Source organism: Callospermophilus lateralis, chromosome 6, assembly GCF_048772815.1.
Source record: "Callospermophilus lateralis isolate mCalLat2 chromosome 6, mCalLat2.hap1, whole genome shotgun sequence".
Classification (NCBI taxonomy): domain Eukaryota; kingdom Metazoa; phylum Chordata; class Mammalia; order Rodentia; family Sciuridae; genus Callospermophilus; species Callospermophilus lateralis.
The window spans coordinates 2009470-2026707 of record NC_135310.1 but is presented as its reverse complement, the minus strand read 5'-3'; the positions used below and the strand labels follow the sequence as shown (position 1 = coordinate 2026707).

General features: G+C 59.8%; 1 protein-coding gene across 1 annotated transcript; it reads right to left on the bottom strand.

Moving 5' to 3' along the window:
- Positions 1-5126: 5126 nt before the first annotated feature.
- LOC143401718 (kinesin-like protein KIF25) lies at positions 5127-13334 on the bottom strand. The gene is made up of 6 exons (XM_077109625.1): positions 13201-13334; positions 9665-9836; positions 8262-8346; positions 7765-7920; positions 7117-7259; positions 5127-5186 (listed from the first exon to the last, which is right to left on the bottom strand). Exons 1-6 carry the CDS (start codon positions 13332-13334, stop codon positions 5127-5129), a joined length of 750 nt encoding a protein of 249 aa, XP_076965740.1.
- Positions 13335-17238: the final 3904 nt, after the last annotated feature.

Below are 17238 nucleotides of genomic sequence, written 5' to 3'. Positions count from 1 at the left end.
GTGACAGCAGCTGGCCTGGTGCCCGCTGCTGAGTAAAGAGCCATGGGTGGCTTCTCCCTGCAGGTCCGGGAGACGGAGCCCAGCGGCAGGGATGCCCTGCACAGCCGCAGCCTGGACCACACGCATCAGCTCCAGCCAGCCCCTCGCCCTGCATCTGCCTCTCACACCTGTGCCTTCAGCTGCTCCCTGGCAGGGCTGCTGGTGCCCCAGGAGGCCAGGGCTGCCCTCTGTGGCAAGAGGTCCATGAACTGTCTCTCCCTGGACCTGCTCAGGGAGGGCGCGTCCTTGCAGGAGTTTGTGGTGTAGACACTGTCCACAGGTGCCTCCGTCTGCGCCTGCCAGCCTGAGGGTGGCTCACCCCACACCACTGCCCCGTGGCCAGCCCGGGGCAGGGCGGTCTTGGCCCTTGCCTCTTCTATCTTCCAACCCCCACTTCCTGGCCAGCTTCCAACGGTCTCCCCCTGTGGGAGGTGTGCAGCCAGCTCGGACGTCAGCCCAGGGTGACGGGGGTCCTCCTTGTGCCTGTCTGTGGCCCATAAGCTCCTTCCCCGAATGATAAGTCAGGGCCTGGACATCCAGCGTCCAGGAGAGCCAGGAGTCAGTGGTGTTGACCCTGGGGCAGCGCAGCAGCCTATGTGAAGGGTGTCTGGCCAGCCTCAGGCCCTGGGGGAGCCTGGCCTCCTGCACTTACACTCCCGCATGGGCCCTAAACCCAAGGCTGCAGCTCACCGCTGCACCACTGCGCCATGGCCTCTCCTGGACCTTGCTTTTTGTGATTCTGCTCAGAAGTTCAGGGTCCTGCAGATGCAGGCCTCTCCTGCACTCTGGGCCCAGCTGTCTCCCAGGCCCACCCAGAGACCCTGTCACCTCCTGCACAGACACACCACCACGTAGAGGGTGGCTCCCTGCACAGACCCCTGCCCTGAGGCTGAGGCCCCTCCCGCCCCAGGCCTCACACAGCTGGCACAGGCTGCCTTCCCCAAGACGGGGAAAGAAGGGGTAGAGAAGGGGTTCACCTGGCCTGGGGAGGGTCAGACCAGCTCCCTTCAGCTCGAGGAGCAAAAGCCCAGCCCACGTAGGGCAGGAACGTGCCCACTGAGGGAGCAGGCGTGGTGAGGGCCTGGACAGGATCCTGCCCACACAGAGATGTCCTCACATGTGCCTGCGCACCCCACATGCAGTCACACCCCACGGCAGGCGCAGGAATGCAGAGGACGAGGCCAGCGAGGCTCTCATGGGGTCAGGCGAGCTCCCAGCCACCGGCCTCGACTTCCCGGCACTGCAAGTGTTCCTGGAGAAAGGTCCCGGGGCCGTCCCTCCCGGCCAGCACCCACAGCCGAGGTGGAGGCAGCCGGGGCTTGGGTTTCCGTTCACCCACAGGGACGGCACGGCCACTGCGTCTCCTCTTCTTCCCTGGCTGCTGGGGGTCGAGGGTTGACCTGTCAGGCCGGGGTCTCCCACATCATCAGTGTCATCGTCACCACCAGGGCTCCCATGGGTCCCTGAGTCCTCTGCTGAGGGTGAGCAGGCACCATGGGCCATGAGGCCATGGCTGAGGGTGGGGACCCAGTGCCTGCTGTGAGGACAGTGGCCAGGACCAGGGCCTCACACAGTGAGTCCTCCCTGAGTAGCCAGGGTGACCTGTTCAGCGCCCACCCACGGTGGGGTTACCTTTTTGTTCTGGCTACTTCTCATGTCTGGGATGGGCCGGGAGCCCCAGCTGGTCTCTGCCAGCCCTCCCAGAGCCGGTCACAGCCTCTCTTCAAGACGTCCCCTGCCAGTCCCCTTGGCCCTGCCCTGTGTGTCCTGCTTCTCAGCACAGCTGTGGGCAGCAGCAGAAGGTCACAGGGAGGCTGGGACCTGCACCCTAGGTCCTTCCCGATGGGAGGCAGAGGGGGCTGCCTTCTATTTCTGTCCTTCCTCTGGGCCTGGGGCCCATGGAGAGTTGAGCCAAGTGACCTCAACCACCAGGCAGCCCTGCTGCGGCTGCAATCTCTGGTCTGCGAGGTGGGTGGAGAGGACACTTAGAGGTCGACGGGTCAGCCCCAGGCCAGGGTCTCACTTCCTGCCTCACCCAGATGCAGCATGGACGCTCCACACTCTGACTCCTAGCTGGCACACTCACTTTGTAAATGCTGCTTCTTGGGGAGCAGAGCCTGCTCTTGTGTTCCTGTCCTCTGTGCCCTGGTCAGCACCCCCATTGGAGGATGGAGACTGCCAGCTGGAGTCCAGCCTTCTGGGACAGCCTGCACAGCTCCATGACAATGCGGCCTGGATGGCTGCTCTGTGGCTGGAGACAGGAGGAGCCGGGCCCCCAGTGCCTTCCAGGGTCCAGAGAGGGTCCTCCACGCCAAGCAGCAGGGCTCAGGCAGCAGTACGTGCAGCAGCCCCAGAAGCAGGTTAAGCCGTGGGCTCAGCAATGTGCGCATGCAGTTACAGCTTCATAAATGTGCAGCCGACTTTGCAGCTGTAGGGGCTGGGACCCCATCCTTTTCCACTGGGCACCACCGCCCTCCTCATCATGGCTGACCACATGGGGCCTGAGGCATGCAGGGGACTCGTGCAACCCTGGGGCCACAGCTGCAGACCATCTAACTCAGGCCTGGCGGGAGGCATCCAGGGCTCAGGCCAGGTTGCAGGGGTGGTAAACTTCTGGGACTGGACAGCACAGGGCAGAGGCCATGTCACAGGGTGGGCATGTCCTCCCCAAAGCAGAGTACCAGGGGGCAGCAGAAACACCTCCCAATCCCACAGCCCCCTTCTCAGCCCTGGGTCCTCATCATGTCACCAGTTACCTGGCGCAGGGGACATGCCTCAGGCTCACTGGTGGGAGCTGGCCTGCCAAGCCAGGAGAGCCACGTGGTTCAGAGAGTGGTTCACAGGACCCTCTGCAAAGGCCCCAGGTTGTGTGTGGCTCGTTACTCAGGCAACCAGTTCATAAAAGTGCTGACTCGGAATCTTGGGATTATTAGTGTTATTTTCTAGCTTTTGAAAGTTGGGATTTGATGGTTTTTAATTTTTCTCTGAACTTCCTTCAGACCTACTTCAGATTTCCCAGCCTTAATCCCACCCTCCTGGCAGAGGGTGCCCATGACCACCTGGAGGTTTCCGGCCTCAGAGTCAGGCTCAAGCTGGGGATGCTGATGTCAGACCCTCTGGTCACAGGGCTGACTCCCAGGGACATGTGTCATGCCCAGCTCTCAGCTCACAGCCCTCCTGCTGGAGAATGGAGGCCCCTGGCTGCAGGACAGGCCTCAGACTGGAGCTCCTTTGGGCTCCTCACCTGCCTAAGCCTCCATGGCCCCCATGGTTTGCCACTTCCCCAGTGTCCCCAGCGTCCCCAGCAGCCCTTGGCCTGGGTGCTGGCCTGCACCTAACACTGCCCGTGCCCGACTCCTGTGGACCTGCTGGGGCTGCTGGCAGCATGTGGCTTCTCCCATCTGCCGTTTGCTACTGTCACCATGTGCACCTGAAGTAGGCAGCCAAGGGTTCAGGCTCCGTAGAAACCGGCGTCACCATCACAGAGCATCTGGGACCACGGGCAGTGTCCTGAACGGTATGATTTCCCTGGTGCTGGGGCCTGGTCTTCTGGGTGCCAGAGGCCGCGAGGCCTGAGTGGTGCTGGAGCAGGAGGAAGAGGCCATCTGGAGCAGGGCGGGGGCATCACCCAGCATGCAGGGCCAGCTGACTCCCAGGCTGACCTCGGCCACCCACAAGGGACTCAGGATGGGCACCACTCTGGGAGGTGTGATGGGGTTGTGACCAGACCAATCCCCACTGTGGTGACAGGTCCATGAAGTGATGCCCCTGGCCCAGAGACAGGGCCCTGGAAGTCGGTGGCCACCCGGCTGCAGCCTTGCCTTGCACATGGCTTCTCATGAGAGGTGGCCTGCAGGCACCTGGTCTCTGGGGAGGCAGCTGTCATGCAGTCTTCGCTTGGCTCCTGCAGCAAATCACGGGCACAGAAATTGTTCAGGCAGAGACACGTCTGGGGACTGGACACCCAGGCCCAAGGCCCAGGCCAACTGGACTCTGGTCAAGGGCCTCACACAGTAGAAGGGGTAGGACCCCTGGGATCTCTAATAACATCATTAATCCTGTCGTGGCCCTCCACCTCCTAACCAATCACCTGCCAAACCCCAGCCTCCCAGCCCTTGTAACCTTGGCAAGAAGAGCTTTGGGGACACATTTTATCTGCAGCTTGTGGAATAATCGACTATTTTTGCACTTGGGGGAAGGACACGCCTGGGGGAACGTGGCTCTCCCGCCCAGCTCTGCAATCTCCCAGGGCAGGAGCTTCGTGTGTCCTCTGTGGCATCTCCAGTGCCCAGAACACAGCTGGACATGAAGTAGGCATCCAGGGAATGGATGTGTGCTGACCGTGTGGCTCTTTACAAACCAGAGCTGGGGCCGAGCTGGAGGCTGGCAGTGGGACAAAGCCCTGCCAAGGCACAGTTGCAGTCCAACGCCAACTCGCCCCACCACATGCCCACTCTCGCTCCCCCCAGGGCTGCGCTCACTAAGGCCGTCTCACCCAGCTCACTGGATACTGCAGCAGACGCCACGTGTCCTGGAGCAAGGGGACACAATGAGGCAGTGGTCAGCTGGGCCTCGTCCTGAGCAGACAGCTTGCTGGCACCCCCAGTGACATGGGGGGGCCAGAATCCATTTCCTCTTTCTCCCCAAGGCAGCGCGTCCCTTTCTGCTGACAAACCAGGGCTGGAGCCTGGCTCTGTCTTACCCTGCCAGTCGCAGAACACACAGGCACACGGCCTCTTTGAGGGTCACTGGCCCCTGGCTTCAACCCTGTGCTGACAAAGCCCTGTCCACCCTCCAGGTTAGCAGTTTCCCTCTGGCTCTGAGGCCTGTGGCCCACACACTCTGTGTATGGGAAATCATCCCTCACAGGCTTGGGCATGAGATAGGATGGGGTGACCACCAGGGGACAGCACAGCACCCACCACTCAGCCCCCGTGTCCTCCCCAGTGTCGCTGACCTCCTCCACGCTCTGCTCGGAGCCAGGTCCTCAGGGAACCTCCCCAGCAGAGGCACTGGACCCCTCTACGCCCTGACACCCACGTCCTGTCCTCGCTATCACTCAGTGGTCAGGAAGTCTCTGCCTCCCCTCATGGTCCATCCCTCAACGCAGTCATTACGTGCTTCTTAAGCTGCTGCTGAATCCTTTTCTTCCAACAAATCAGCACAAAGCATCTTTAAAACCAGGGACCTTAGACCTCCTACAGGTTTGAAGAGAGGGGGGTGCAACTCCGGCCTTGCATGAAGGAGCTCCCGGAGGGCCCACAGGGGGTCAGAGCTGGGGGTCAGCCTCTGGCCATGTTACGTTCCCCTGGGCAGGCTATCTTTGGGATGTGTGTCACTCTGTCGCCACCCAGAATGGGGGTTCCTTGCCCTCCCGGAGATGTTTGGGGACACACTGCAGCTGCCCGCTGCTGGGCGTCAGGGGCTGAAGCTGGGGATACACACTGTACCCCCGCTTTCCTGGGCTGCCTGAGTCACTGCTGGGCACTGAGTCACCTATGGGCAGCAGATCCAGAGAGGCCTGAGCCTCCCTGTCCGAGGACTGACATCCACATCCTGTCCACACTCCATATTCAGTGTTAAGCAGGGTCTGCACTGACCCAGATCCAGTTCAGCCTTGCACCAGTCCCGAGAGCTTCTAACCTGAGGTCAGGCCTGTCCAGGGTCAAGGGAGGCACAGGGGGCTGGCACTGTCTCAGGTCACACCTCCTCCCACCCTGGCTGAGTGAGGGCCAGCCTACTCCCGACACCACCAGACCTGGTTCTTTCATGTGTGGGGGGTACTTGAGGGTCCTGGGAACTATGAGACTCACTCCCCTTTACCAATCTCCCCGCAGCCTCCCCTGTGGAGCATACAGTTCCTGCTCACAGCCTTCCCCAGCAGGAGTCCCTCCTGGGCAGGGGCCTCCCCCGATGGATGGCCAGATGGTGGCCCACCCTCCTGCCCCAGCTAGCCTCTACTCTCCACATACCTGGGTGGAAAGTTCAATCAGGAACCAGGTGGGCCCCCCTTGCCCCCTCCTGTCCCACAGAGCCCTAAGCCCCAGCACCAGGGGTTGGGGAAAACACAAAGTGACTTCAAACTGCTCTTCCGACCACTGCTCTGTGGGCCTCCGGGTCTAGCCGTTCCCCACAGGCCTGCGGGCAGGGTCTCCTGCGCTTCTCTGTCGGCCTGGTACAGCGGGGCTCTGCCCAGAGGTCAGAAACAAGGAATGCAGCTCTCAGGTTGCAACTGGGTCCTGCGACGTGGCTCCCAGCACACGTGGACACCAGCAGCGGGCAGATCCCCAGCCCCCCAGGCCCTTCTACTGCCCTGGCATCAAGTCCCCAGATGCTCTTGTTGGTTTCCCACACATGGAGCTGCGTGAGTTCAGAGGCTGGTGGACATGAAATGGGCTGTTTCCTCCTCGGTGCCCAGAGCCCTGACTACTCATAGACCCCTGGCCAAGAGCTGGAGGTCTCGTCACCTCCCCTGCCACTGTGCCCAGCCTGGGCCCTCACTTGGCCAGAGAAGCAACATACAGATACCTCGGGGCAGTGTGCTGTGAGTAATGCACCTGTTCTGCTCCACCAAGCCTCACTGCCCCTACTGTCCACCCTGATCTTCACCAGCTCACAGACAAGGAAATGGGGCCTTCCCTCTCCGGGACACAAAGCCGGCAGGAGGCAGAGCCCAAGTCTGTCTAGTTCCGAAGCCTGTGCGCAGAGCTCCTGGGTCTGTGGCCTCGTTTGTGTCTAAGGAGGCACAGCATGCAGAGCTGGGCCTCCTGGGGGCCCGTGGGCCTGCTGCACAGACACCACAGCTCCTCACCCACCTGAGCACCTGCTGCCCATCTGCTCCGGGAGGAGGCTCCTTGGACGAGCCGTCCTCTCTCTGGGCCTCCTGTGCTGGGTGATTTGGCCTGAGCTGTGCGGGGATCTCCCAGCCAGCCAGCCACAGGTCCCTGGGGCACCACAGGCTCATCAAATCCAAACACATTTACTCCTCAGGCGCCCACCCTAGAAAACAGGGACAGAGCGCACACTTCCGGGGAAGAGGACTCATCGAGATGCTGAGCCCACGCACGACTTCCTCACCTGGGCACAGGAAGGCCTCTTCCCAGCCTGTCCCCGCTCAGCCTGCCGAGCTCGGGCCCCAAACCCCAGGCCCTGCAGTGTCTCTGCCACGTGCTTCTGCCCCGGGGACACACAGAGGATCACCAGGAGCTTCGCATCGCCCCCTTAAATAAAAGGAACAAGATGTGAGCTGAGTAGGAGTCATGACAAATGGCATCTACATGTCCCAAAGCACTGGACGGGATCCAGCTGCCTACACAAAGTCCACTGGCACTTGGAGCAGAGTGCGGTCCCCAAAAAGGTGGCTGATACAGGCCCTGAGGCTGCACCAAGTGCCCTCACCCCACTCAGCAGAGCTGCAGCTCCCACAGCTGGGGGACCCATGGAGCAGGTGGCCCTGGCTGCTGCTGAGTCCAGCATGGTGGAGGGAGCCCTCAGCCTAGCTGGATGGCCAGGGGTGCACCCCTGAAGGCACACACCAGCCAGCCCTACCCAAGACTGTGGAGGGCACAAGTGCAGTTGCCACCAAGTGCCAGGGACGTTGGAGAGGGGACCTCCCAGAAGCCCAGCAGACTTGGGTAGGCCCCAAGGACAATCTGGACCAGGGACAGCTCCCCCAGGCAGAGCTCACAGTGTTCTCTATTCTGGGTTCATCTGAGGGGGACGAACCGATGGTGTCCTGGAACAGGTGGGTAAGCTTGCTGTTCCGATAAGGCACGTGGCCACGGCGCTCCGACAGGGCACCCAGGACATCTGCCAGGGCTGCGAGGCTCCGGTTGATGAACGAGGTCTCCCTTAGTGCCAGGCCAGTCACCCCAGATGCACCTGCAAGGCACAGAAGCCCCCTCAGCCACCCTGCACTTCCAAGCGCCTACGAGTAAGGAGGCTCTGGGCGGAGGGCCTCTCAGCAGCTGGTGGGGAGGCACCTCCTGGGAGTCCTTACAGTGGACTCCGCCATCGCGCCAGCATGGCTCCTCCAGGGGCCAGAGCTGCTCCTGGAAACCAAGGAGGAAGAACGTGACCTCTGATGGCCCTGGGGAGACCTCTGATGGCCCGATGTGACAGGGCTTCGAGTCACCTGAGCAGAGGTGCCAGGCTCAGAGCTTCCTGGTGGCCGGTCAAGCCTGGCTGTGGGCACCCCCAGGTGAGGGCCAGCTCCTGCTCACCTGCACACTCACTGCCGGCCAGGTCCACCAGTTGCAGCTTGGCCCGCGCTTGCCTTGCAGAACCCGTGTGGTCCACAGGAAGGGGCTGGAGAGGCGGAGCCTGGGGAGAGGTGCTCCACCCCTTCCCTGCCCCAGCGTGACCCTGCAGGGGGGCTGGATGGTGCTGCTGGCCTGGTGGGAGGGGAGGACAGAGGACAGACGGGCAGGGAGTCAGTGCGGAGGCCTCTTGCAGCTCCACCCTCCAGGACTCACCCACCAGCGAGAAGCTGGTTCTGCCTCTCTCTTCCTCTTAGAAACAAACTGGGCACAGGGACAGTTGGTGGGTTCTGTAGGGGACTATAACAAGAAAAGGAGGCCGGTAGCATGCTTCACGTTGGGAAGTCTAACGAACGCCCAGTCCATCCCAAGAAAACTAAATAATGCTTCCTAGTAGTCCGGGTGACGACGGTGACTGGAACCCTGGGAAAACCCATGCCCTCCTGGAAATCCATCCATCAGCTTCACAGAAGCCCGAAGAAGTGCTGTGTCCATGGGTCTGAAGTCTCGCCCTGCGAAGTTCCTGAACAGACTCCACGAGACCTCGAGAGCTTATGCTCATCCCCCAAAACAGAAAACACAGAGATTTTCGTAGGAGAGCCCAGAACCCCTGCACAGAGGCCACCTCTGTGTCTGTGTCTTGTGGCAGCACTCACAGGATCAGCAGAGTGCCTGGCGCTACCTGGGCCCTACCTGAGCCCAGTCCTGTGCCGGGCAGTAGTGTGCTGGCTGGTGGAGTGGCTCGAGGAGTGAGTATGCTGTCCCCCGACCTCCCTTGTCCGGGGACCACAGTGTGGAGTGTCCTTGTGACAAGATGCACCACATCTGTCTACACTGGCCTTCCAGGCAAGAAGGAAATGAGCTGGAGCAGGTTGCAGGGATTCCCTGGGGCTGCATGGGGGGCGGGGCCAGAGCGGGCTCTGCAGGACACACCCTCTGCACCATGGACTTCCACACTCCACGCGGGGCCTAGCCTTGCCTTGCCCCCTGGCGCCCTGCCGTGCACCTGTGCGCAGGCACGTGTGGGCCTCTGTGACTGGAATCCAGGAGCTGCTGCTCTGGACGCCGTGGGCCTCTGTGGCATTACATGGCCTTTCTGACAAGCCGGGAGTTGATCTCTCTCCCACTGTGCAGTCCCCTCAGGACACTGTCCCGCGCCCCCAGGTGCCGCATGCCCTGTTGCCCATGTCCCTAGCAGATGCTTCCCCCCGCCCACCTCCCTCTCTCTCCCCAGCCTGTGCCCTAGGGCCTCCTGTGTTCAGGTCCCAGATCCCAGGTCCTTGGAGGGTGTGGCTGCAATTCCTGCTGCAGACCCCGGGTGACCCCGGGATTTTTCCTCTTGGTGGATTTCTGTTACTTGAACTGACCCGGCGCCAATAGCAGCTCTCCAGTGCTGTCTGAGGGGACACCACGGTCAGAGTCACCGTCACCACCAGGTGAGATCTGGAAGAAGCCATGTGCACCAAGGTGGGGTGCCTCTCTCTGAGCTGCAGACCTCCGTGGACAAGTGCCACCAGCTCTGCGGCGCTGGCGACGGCCCTGGCAGGGGAGAGGTGTTAGAGGGCACCCAATGGCAGGTAGCAAATACCACCAGCTGTCCCCAGGCCAACACAGCGGGCCACCGCTAACAGACACCGCTCCCAGACATGGGTACGGCAATTCCAGAGGAGACTGAAGCTGATTTAGGCAAAACAGAACATAAGCAATTACAAATAACCAGTGGTTTCACCAAATCCAAGGTCAGTAACCCCCAGTTCCCATCTTCCTCCATCCATTTCACCCTCACAGACCCACGTTTTTAGAATATTCTATCAAATTAAACTCAGGAGATAAGAGCCCATGTCCGTGGATGGGGCTGTTGCTCAGGCTCCGCAGGGAAGGGCTGCATTTGGATCACAGTCCGTCAGCCAACAGCTGAGAGTCTGGGTTACTTCTGCAAACATGTCACCACCAAATGCCTGGCACCTCAGGCTTCTGGAAACAGGACCAGCCGCCGGCACAGCCTTCTCTTGCTGAGTCTGAGTCCTCCCCGGCTGGGCAGCCCCGCCGTGGCCTCAGGTGGGAATTCCTCCTGTCACTCCCTGGTGGTGGGGCAGGTGCTGACCCACACAGGGCTTTCACAATAACTGGAGAACCCAGGCCATGTGAGGAGTGCACCTTCACAAGACGCTGCGTCCCTGCGCTCTACAACATGCTGATGTTCAAGTGTGAGGAAGTTCACTGTCCTCGACTGACCGTGGGCAGTGAGGTCCCTTCATCTGCTTTTCCTCTCCTTCAAGGTGGGGTTGAGGAGGATGGAAGACACAAGCACAGTGGACAGGGGAGTACAGCAGGATCGGGCTGTGACTTCACCCCAAGATGCCCCACGAGCAGCCCTGCACTCCCCAGCCTGTGCCCCCAGGTCTGAGTCTTAAGCAGCCCAGGGCCTCAGAGTGTCGGGCCCAGTGAGCCGGCGCCCCCACACATTGCTACCTTGCACAACCTATTTTCTTTAGACTAAGTAAAGCCAAGGGAAAAAATGTTGCTAGTGACTTATGAGGGGGGAATGTTGCAAAAGTCATCCATAAACGCCCAACAATGTCAGCCTGGAGATCCCGAAGAGAACCAGGCCCCCGCCCTGAGCTCCGAGATTAAAGGAGCCTGGGCTCCCTGTTTACAGTCTCCTTTAAGAGAAGAGCCCTAGGCCCGTTTCATTCTTGAGATGGCCTGCGCTCTGTCCCTCCGCTGAGTGCCCCTTGCCTTCCTAAATGAATCTCTGCTATGCCTCTTCCCGACAGGTCCCCAAATTATTTTTCTGCAACAAATGTCAAGAGCCAACAAAAGCTGAGTTAGGTCCCTGTCCCCTCCTGACCCCTTTGGTGACAGGATGACACCCTCCCATTGACTCTGATGAAGACTTTTAAAGAGACATTTATTATACACCTTTTAAAAAGCCTTTTCTATTTCTTTCTCTTGGGCTGAGGACTGAACCCAGGGCCCTACATGCACAGGCTGGCATTCCACCACCCGGCTCTACCCCTTTTTTATTTTCAACAGCTTTATTAACATATTATCAACATATAAAATTATTGAACACCTTGATGTTTTGACAGACTCACACACTGTGACACAGTCACAGCATTCCAGCTGATTAACGTATCTGTCACCACTGCACAGTTCCCAGTAAAAAAGGCCACTTTGGGCTGGGGGTGTACCTCAGTGGTGGAGCGCTTGCCTGGCACACATAAGGCCCTGGGCCTGCTTGATCCCCAGCACCATGAGAGAGAAAGAAGGAAGGAAGGAAGGAGGGAGGGAGGGAGGGAGGGAGGAGGGAAGGAGGGAGGGAGGGAGGAAGGAGGGAAGGGAGGGAGGGAGGAAGGAAGGAGGGAAGGAAGGAGGGAGGAAGGAGGGAAGGAGGAAGGAAGGAGGGAAGGAAGGAAGGGAGAGAGGGAGGGAGGAAGGAAGGAAGGAGGGAGGGAGGAAGGAGGGAAGGAGGAAGGAAGGAGGGAAGGAAGGGAGAGAGGAAGGGAGGAAGGAAGGAAGGAGGGAGGGAGGGAGGGAGGGAGGGAGGGATAAAGGAAGGAGGGAAGGGAGGGAAGGGGGAGAGAGGGAGGAAAGGAGGAGGGAGGGAGGGAAGGAAGAAACATTCTTAAACTAAAAATTGGGCGACATGCACTGAACCCTGAACCCTATGTGGCCGTCCTGCTGACCACCGGCCTGATCCTTCTGCACAGCTGGCTCTGCTTGGGCCATGGCCGGTCGGCACCTGGGCGGCAACTGTCCCTCGGGGGCCAGGGGACCTCTGTCCTGAACTCACGTGCAGGTCAGACCCGGGACCTCTGTGCATCCTTCCTGGGTTGTCACGACGTCACGCTTGACCCCAACCACTGCTCCAGAACCCTCTTTGGCCAGGAGATCAAAAATGTCGTTATTGTAAATCTCCACTATGGACACCTCAGCCGTGGGGCTTCTCGGTGGACTTTCTGAAATGAGCCTGGGGAAGCACACACGGGATTAACCAACAGAGGACAGCCCGGCCCCATGGCAGATGGCCGCAGCCACAGACACTCAGCAGGAATCCTGCAGCAGGGTGCAGGGCAGGTCTCACAGCACCCAGGTCACTGCGAAGGGAGTCCCATCTAACCTGGAGGGAGAACCGTGCCTGGGGACAAAGTGGCTTCATGGGAGTCTTGCTTAAATCAGCTGCTGCACAGCCCTACCCTCAGACCCGGCGGCCCAGGTGGAGAAGAAGGAAGGATTCACAACTAGGAGCAGAGACCCGCAGCCAGCTCACCCTGGGGCACGAGCCTGGGGCAAGCTGCAGACCCCAGGGCTCCTTTGTCTGAACCCCCTGCTTCAGGAAGGCTTGGTCAGCAGCATGGAGGCCAATTCATTCATGAGGTCCAGCCAATGTCCCCTGGCCTCCTGCACACCCACTCAGCTCTCAAACACCACCACGAGTCTCACAATGCTTCAGCTTTTAAAGTGTGGTGTGCTGACCACTGGAGAACTGGAACTAAGGGGGCTGCTCACCTAGCGGGGAGCCCACCCCACCACTGCCCGCCCTCCCACATCCCTCCTGATCCTGCTCTGCCCCCTGACCTGTCCCAGGCCAAAGGACAAATGAAGCTGCTTCATGGTCCAGATTCCCGCCTCCCTGACACAGCACAGTTGGGTCAGCTGATCCCCATCCTGCATTGCTCTCGCCCAGGAGGACAGGCCCAGGGAGGGCATTGACGGTGGGCTTGAGGCAAATCCCGTGAGATTTTCCCGTCCGAGCTTTGCCAGAAGGAGTCGTTAGTCCAGATCTAGAGACAGTTGTGGGTAAAATAAGCAATCGATGTCTTCTCATGGCAAACAACAGACCTAGGCAACAGAGCAAAGGTGAAGAGGAGGCAAGGGTCCAGACGCCGGCCGTGCGCACACTGGAGTCTGTGGGGACCGTGCCAGGAACAGGGTCTGGAAGATGCCAGAGGAGCTCACTAAGCCGGCAGCTGGGTGGACCTGGCCGATGCAGACGTGGCCTTTCCTGGCAGGGGCCAAGTGTTTCAGGGTCATGGGCCCCGAAGCAGGTGCTTCTCATCCACAGAATTCCCCAGAGTTCATTTAAAATGCTCATCGACTCGTCCTCTGGATTCCAGAAGTGGTCGGAAACTGCATCTTCTCTTTCAGCCTTTAAGCAGCTAAGTTTCTCGGGCAAGATATGCGGTCGTCACGGAGAGCAGTGTCCTGTGGTCAGCCCAGGCGACCCCAGCCCAGGCTCCTGGGTTACATGGGCAGGCCCCGCAGAGACCCCTTTCCCTCCTGCGTGCCCTCGGCTGCTCTGTGTCCTGTCCAGTGGTCCTGCCCACGTCCTCCTGCTGCCACCCACGGTCTCTTTCCACTCTAGGCTTCTTGAGGGCTGAAGTCATCACACTCACCTCACGTGCTCCGTGCCTCTGACGGTGTTGGGGAAAGCATGAGGGTGAGCAGAGACCCGGCCCGGGAGGCGGTGTCAACAGAAGCTTAGAAGGAGCGGGGAGATGCAGAACAGAGTCCCCGAATCTCACTTCAAACGGCAGCAATGGCTTCTCTGGTAAGTGCAGTCTGGCAGGACCCTGTTTTAGGGTGAAGGGTCTCAGACACTCCCTGATACGCGGCCCCGTGTTGTAAGTTTGTCTTTTGGCGGGAGGACAGAGCACATGTTAACTCCGGCACACCCATGCTGCCCCCGACCAGTGCGGGCAGCTGAACTTAAGGTCACTCGTGTGAATTTCCTGGGACCCCAAATAAAACACAGACACACACTTTACCTTTAAATCGAGCTCCAGGACGGCTCCTCCGCTCTCGACCTCAAGCTCCCCAAATGGGAGCGAGGAAAGTCACGAGAGGCTGGCAAGAGTGAGTGAGCACGTTTGGAAGTGGGCTTTATTGGGGGGGACCCTCGTCCTTAGAAAGTTCCATCAAAAAGACCAGGAGGGGCAGGGTTACAAGGACAGGTCACAGTGATTCGACCCTGGGGCTGCAGGACGGCGCGCCTATGTCTGAGGACACATTCTGCTACTTCCAGGATCCGGGCAATATCCAGGTAACTACAAAAGGGACCCACAGAGCCTCTCGGATCACGGGAAGGGGAGTGCCAGTCATTCAGCAGGACCGCCCCCCCAGACTCACCCCCACGTCTGGCTGAACAATGTCTAGAGCTCGTCTGAGGTGACCAGCTGGGTCTCAGCTCCGAGAGATCAACCTCATCAGTTTACACTTGGACTACGATCTCGCGGTGGCTGTCCTTCTGAGCTGGGCTTAGTTCTCCTGGCACAGTGTCTCCAGGTCCATCTTCTTGTACACGACAGGATCGTCCTTCTGTGGCCGACTCGTGCTCCATGGGGCACATGCCCCGCCCCTTCTCTGTCCACCCTCAGCTGACGGACACTCAGACCTTCTGTGACTAGAGCTGCGATGACCCAGGGAGAGCCGGTGTCCCTCAGCACACTGATCCTCTCCTCTGGACGTGTGCCTGGCAGTGGGATTGCTGGGTCACGTGCTGGTTCTACTGCTGGTGTTTCAGGGAATCTCCGTGTGGTTTTCCACGCTGGCTGTGCTGATTTACACTCCCACAACAGTGCAAGGGCCCCTTTCCTCCGCCTCCTCGCCAGCGGTCACCTTCAGTCTTTTTGGCAATGGCCATTCTCACTGGAGCCTGGTGAGGGCTCACGGTGGTTCTGACTCGCGTTTCCCTGACTGGTGGTGTGGAGCATTCGTATGCCTGTTGGCCATTTGCATGAACTGACCGGTCAGGCCTGTTGCCCATCTCTAGTCAATTCTCTAAGGATTTGAGCCCTCCACGCTGTCTGCTCTGGTGGTCCAGATGGCTTGGTGCTCTGGGTACAGATGCCGAGAGGCTGCCTGCACAGGTCCTTCACAGTGAAGGAGGAGCAGGAGGACTGAGCAGGCAGAGGGCAGACGCTCCCCCGGAAATCCCCTCTGCAGGCCTTCTCAGCCCTCAGCCTCCAAAGGAAGTGAGGAGCCTCACGCTCCAGCCAGCAGTCCTGTGGCTCCCAGCTGCAGCTGGCCGTGCCTGGGGGCTCAGACCCGCACTCCCCTCACCCTGGAGGTTCTGATCTGCTTCTCCACCTGGATGGGCACTGTCCACCTCATCTCTGAGCTCTTCTGCAACCCACAGCTGAGCAGTGTCTACGGACACCGAGACTCCCCCAAAGCTGGACCCCAAGAACTGAGCTCAGCATCGGTGAGGCAGCTCTTGGTGTGTGTCTGTGGTGGGGCCTGATGCTATTCCCAGGGCCCTGTTCTGCTCAGCCGAGGAGATGGGGAAGGATGGACGCCTGTGCCCTGGGGGATCCCTGAGGGCACGTGCATAGCTTCCCTCCCCTCACACACAGGCACAGGCTGGGAAGTCTGATCTCCAGGGCCTGTCACTGCAGCACAACATTATGCAAAGGGCATGTGTCCCAGGACAGGTGGCCAATGACAGAAAATACAGAAGGACTTTGCAGCATGCACCCAGAAGTACTTAGTCCAAGTAAATTGGTAGACACGTGAGTTTGACAAAGATTTAAGGAATACCAGTTTGAAGACACTAAAGCACCCGGCTTGGTGGGGTTGCTACATCATGGTTCATCCCTGGTTTTAGGACACAAAAGGACAACACAAGGAAATAGAGACAAAAGTCGAGTCTCAGGGTGGGGAGCACAGAGGCCGCTGGCTGTGCTGTCTGTCCCCACGGGGCAGGGCCCGGGCTGGCTGGGTGGGCAGCCATGGTGCGTGCAGAGCAGCGTGAGAACCAGAGGGGAGTGCAGAGGCCAAGCCCGGCGTGGGCTGGAGAGCCTCACCGTCGCCATGGGCCCTGCCAACCTGGGCGGCTGAGGACCTTATGGTTTTCTCCTAGGACTAATTTAGGTGGGGACATCCTGACCATGGCCACAGGTCTCCTGTGGGGACCCGTTAATGGAACAGGAGACCCTCCATCAGGAGGCATTTGCTCCCTGCGGGGGAAAGGAGCCCAGGGATCTTGGTCAAGAGCTCTGTCCTCGGGAGACTTTCGTGAGCTGAGGGAACGGCTGTCCAGAGTGAGCTGACCCTGGGCCTGCTCTCCATCCCTCCCGCCCCGTCTCATCCCACACAGCACCGAGGTTCTGTGCTCGGAGTCACCACCATCCAAGTACCTGAAGAGCTCCTGGGACCGTCTGTGGCCAGCACGTGCGCTCCCCTTTCCCAGGGCCATCCTCACCCTCGGGGGCACATCTCTGTGTCCCCATCCAGGCCCTGATTGTGGGCTGTGGGGGCTGGCCAGGACCCTGTGCTCCTGCGATGCCCCCCAGGGTGAGCGTGGAACAGAAGACACCCCTCCTTGAAGAAGGGCCTGAAATCTCCTCTCAAGTGTCTGTTGAAGCAGGGAAGGGCGTGTTCCTGGCGGGGTTTGCGTGTCTGAGGCCGAGGAGGGGCCCCATGGGGTTCCTGGCTTCCGCTGTCGTAGATTCTTGTGCTTCCACACTGAATGGAAGACGGGAGCACTGAGCTGGCTACCTACGAGTGTGCAGCATGTGTCGGAGGTAACCGGCCACTGAGTGGGAACAGCACACCCCTGTGCCTGACACTCCCCACGGCCCGCAGCTTTGAACAGCACAGAGGCCGACACTCGCTGTCCTTGTCCTTGGTGAACTCAGTGCTAAGCCTTTTCTTTCACTGTGGTGCCGACCCTTCCCTACACTATGGACCACAGTGGCCCCAAGTTCCAGGGTCACACGGGCAGCTGTAAGGTGGGAGGGGGAGGTACACTGTGCAGGCATGAAGACAGGGTTGTCATCGTCTGGATTCTGCGAGAGCCAGCACCGTGAACTGACTCAGATTTTCAGATGATTTGATTGCTATTAACACAAAATACCCACCTTTACTTTTAGCCAATAAGCATAAAACTAGGAAGAACCAACCCAGAGAAAACAGCAACACAGGAAGACAGACCCAG